This window comes from Montipora foliosa, chromosome 7 (genome assembly GCF_036669935.1).
Source record: "Montipora foliosa isolate CH-2021 chromosome 7, ASM3666993v2, whole genome shotgun sequence".
Lineage (NCBI taxonomy): Eukaryota > Metazoa > Cnidaria > Anthozoa > Scleractinia > Acroporidae > Montipora > Montipora foliosa.
In genome coordinates this window covers 39,496,707-39,499,206 of record NC_090875.1, presented here as the reverse complement: position 1 = coordinate 39,499,206, position 2,500 = coordinate 39,496,707, and the positions used below count along the sequence as shown (strand labels likewise).

General features: G+C 40.2%; 1 protein-coding gene across 2 annotated transcripts in view; it reads right to left on the bottom strand.

Annotated features, from left to right (window-relative positions):
• The window catches only part of LOC138009486 (exonuclease 3'-5' domain-containing protein 2-like), a 30,869-nt gene that overhangs the window by 11,941 nt on the left and 16,428 nt on the right, over positions 1–2,500 (bottom strand). For both annotated transcript variants that reach the window (XR_011124413.1, XM_068856517.1), the window contains exon 2: positions 1–600. This exon is cut by the window's left edge and continues 332 nt beyond it. Coding sequence is in view for 1 of the 2 variants with exons in the window: in XM_068856517.1 (XP_068712618.1) it covers positions 1–600 (600 nt within the window). In the remaining variant the exon portion in view is untranslated. The remainder of the gene's footprint in view (positions 601–2,500) is intronic.

The window sequence follows — 2,500 nt, the reverse complement described above, 5'->3', positions numbered from 1 at the left end:
TTGTTGAGATCTACTGTAGCTTCATAACAAATTTTAGAATCACCACACAAAGCCTCTTTTAATGCTAATCTGTCACGAATAAACTTATCGTCACTGATATTTCCAAAATTCAAACCCTCCTGCATGGGATTCTTATTTTTCAAAGATTCTAACCTAAAAGTATCGAGATGTTGTTTGTAAGCTGGTTCTTGGTCAGGCAAGCAATGTTCTGGACTGTCTCCTGACTGATTCAGTGTGAAATCTGTTTTGTTGTTCTCCACATCACAATTGTTTAATACACATAAGGACTGTTCAGTGTGTTCAAACTTGTGGCAAGCACCTTGAGAATTGCAATCATTTTCAGTTTCAAAATGGTTCTCGTTCACTGGACAAAAACCAAGTGAATCATAGATGCCTCTTTCATCCTTGTTGTGCCTTGTCTTTATGTTAACCAACCTAAGAAAGATATGACTTGCAACCAATGCATCATTCATGGCATATTCAATCTGCCGTACGCTGAATTCTGCAGCTTCCCAGTTGCTGCATCGAATTCTCCAGGACTTATCCATTCTAACACCCAATATTTTCTTGGCTAAGGCATCAAGACTCATCTTCTGGAAACTGTGAAGTAAACCAGGTAAGACTTGCATGTACATGTATTTACCAGAAACCACATAAAAATAACTCCATACATGTACAACTACCTTTAGAATACATGTGGAAGATGTACATGTAGCACAATGGCAGATCTCTGTAGCCTGCGTAGCATGGCAGTTTTGTCGAGCCGGGCGCAAGGCAGCCAAGCCGTGAGAAAAATAACAGTTGCTCCTGCCCCAATCTCCTTGCGGTTTTTCTGCCCTCGCCCGCCTTAATTACTTAGCAACCAAAACCGCCATGCTATGCAGGCTAAGATATCTGAAAAGGGGGTAACTCAAAGGGCTACTTTTCTATCTAAACCATTTTAAGAGCACAATGGCAGATCTCTGAAAAGGGGGCAACTCAAAGTGCTACTTTTCTATCTACACTGTAAGCCATTTTAAGAGATAAATGAAGGGGTAGTTTCTAAAGAAACTGTGGTGCTGCGTTGGTGGGGAAGTAGTATACAAAAATTTGGTTTTATTAACGGAGTTAATAATGTAAATTGGCCACCGTACAGAGATTCTAAAAGCTGACGTTTCGAGCGTTAGCCCTTCGTTAGAGCGAATCGAGGGATTATGGGTTACATGTAGTTTTATAGTAGAGTAGGAGCTACGCTATTGGTGGTAACATGGCAACGTGAAAAATAAGAATATATTAGTTAAATGAAAAGCGTTCATTAATACCGTGAGGATTAAGGGTGCCAATTTGAAAGATGAATTTTTGTTCCAGATTCTTGCGGCTTTCCGTCGTACCTAGATGTAGGGAAAGGCCGTAGATAGCCATGTGCTTTTTGGAGTGGTTAGGCAGATTAAAATGGCGAGCGACTGGCTAAGATGCATCCTTGTCATTCTTCTCAACATCGCGAAGGTGTTCGCGGAATCGGTCACCTAGTCCATGTATAATTTATTGCATAACGTACAGGTTATGCAATAAATGACATTTGCGGAGGTACATGTGAAACAATCGGTGATCTTAACAGATCGCTTAGGTCCCGATATCTTGATAGTGTTAACAATGAAAAGACAAGTTTTGCATCTTGAGTGCGCGCATTTGAAAGTGCCGGGTTGCTTGTTAGTTTTGAGCGCCCTTCTAACTAAAAAGTTGCCTATGTTTTTGTCGCGTTTGAATGAAATAAGTGGAGGTTGCCAAAAGATTCTACCAGTCTCAGGATCATTTTGGAGTAATTTAACATTACTAAGAATGATGCTTTTGACTGCGTGATTATGAGGATAGAAAGTGAGGGTGAATGGAATTCTGTCATTCTTATCTTTCTGTGACGTTTGTAGTGATGACAGTCGATCAAATTGTTGGGCACGATGATGGCCCACTTTGACCACAGAGACAGGATATCCACGTTTTTCGAAGAACTGGCACATCTCCTCTGATTTTCTGGAAAAATCGGAGTCATCACTACATAGACGTCGAAGTCTAAGAAATTGAGAATAAGGAATGGAGTTCTTGACATGTGATGAATGTGACGATGAATACAACAAATAACTGTCTGAATCTGTAGGTTTGTAGTGCACACTAGTACATAGTAAGTTGCCTCTAATTGAAACTTTGATATCTAGGAAAGCCAATGAAGTTTCCGAAATTTTTCAGGTACATTGTATATTTAAGAGCCGGATGAAAAGAGTTGATGGAGGTTATAAATTGATCGAGTTCTTCTCTGCTGGATGAAATAGCGCCGATGCAGTCGTCGATGTAGCGGCCGTAGAGTTCAGGTTTGGGGCCATTGTACTGATTAAAAAATTGGTGTTCAACATATCCTACAAAAAGATTGGCATAGCTAGGTCCCATTCTTGTGCCCATCGCTACACCATTAATTTGTTTGTAATAGCTGCCGGCGAATAAAAAACAGTTAAGTGTTAAAACTAGTTCG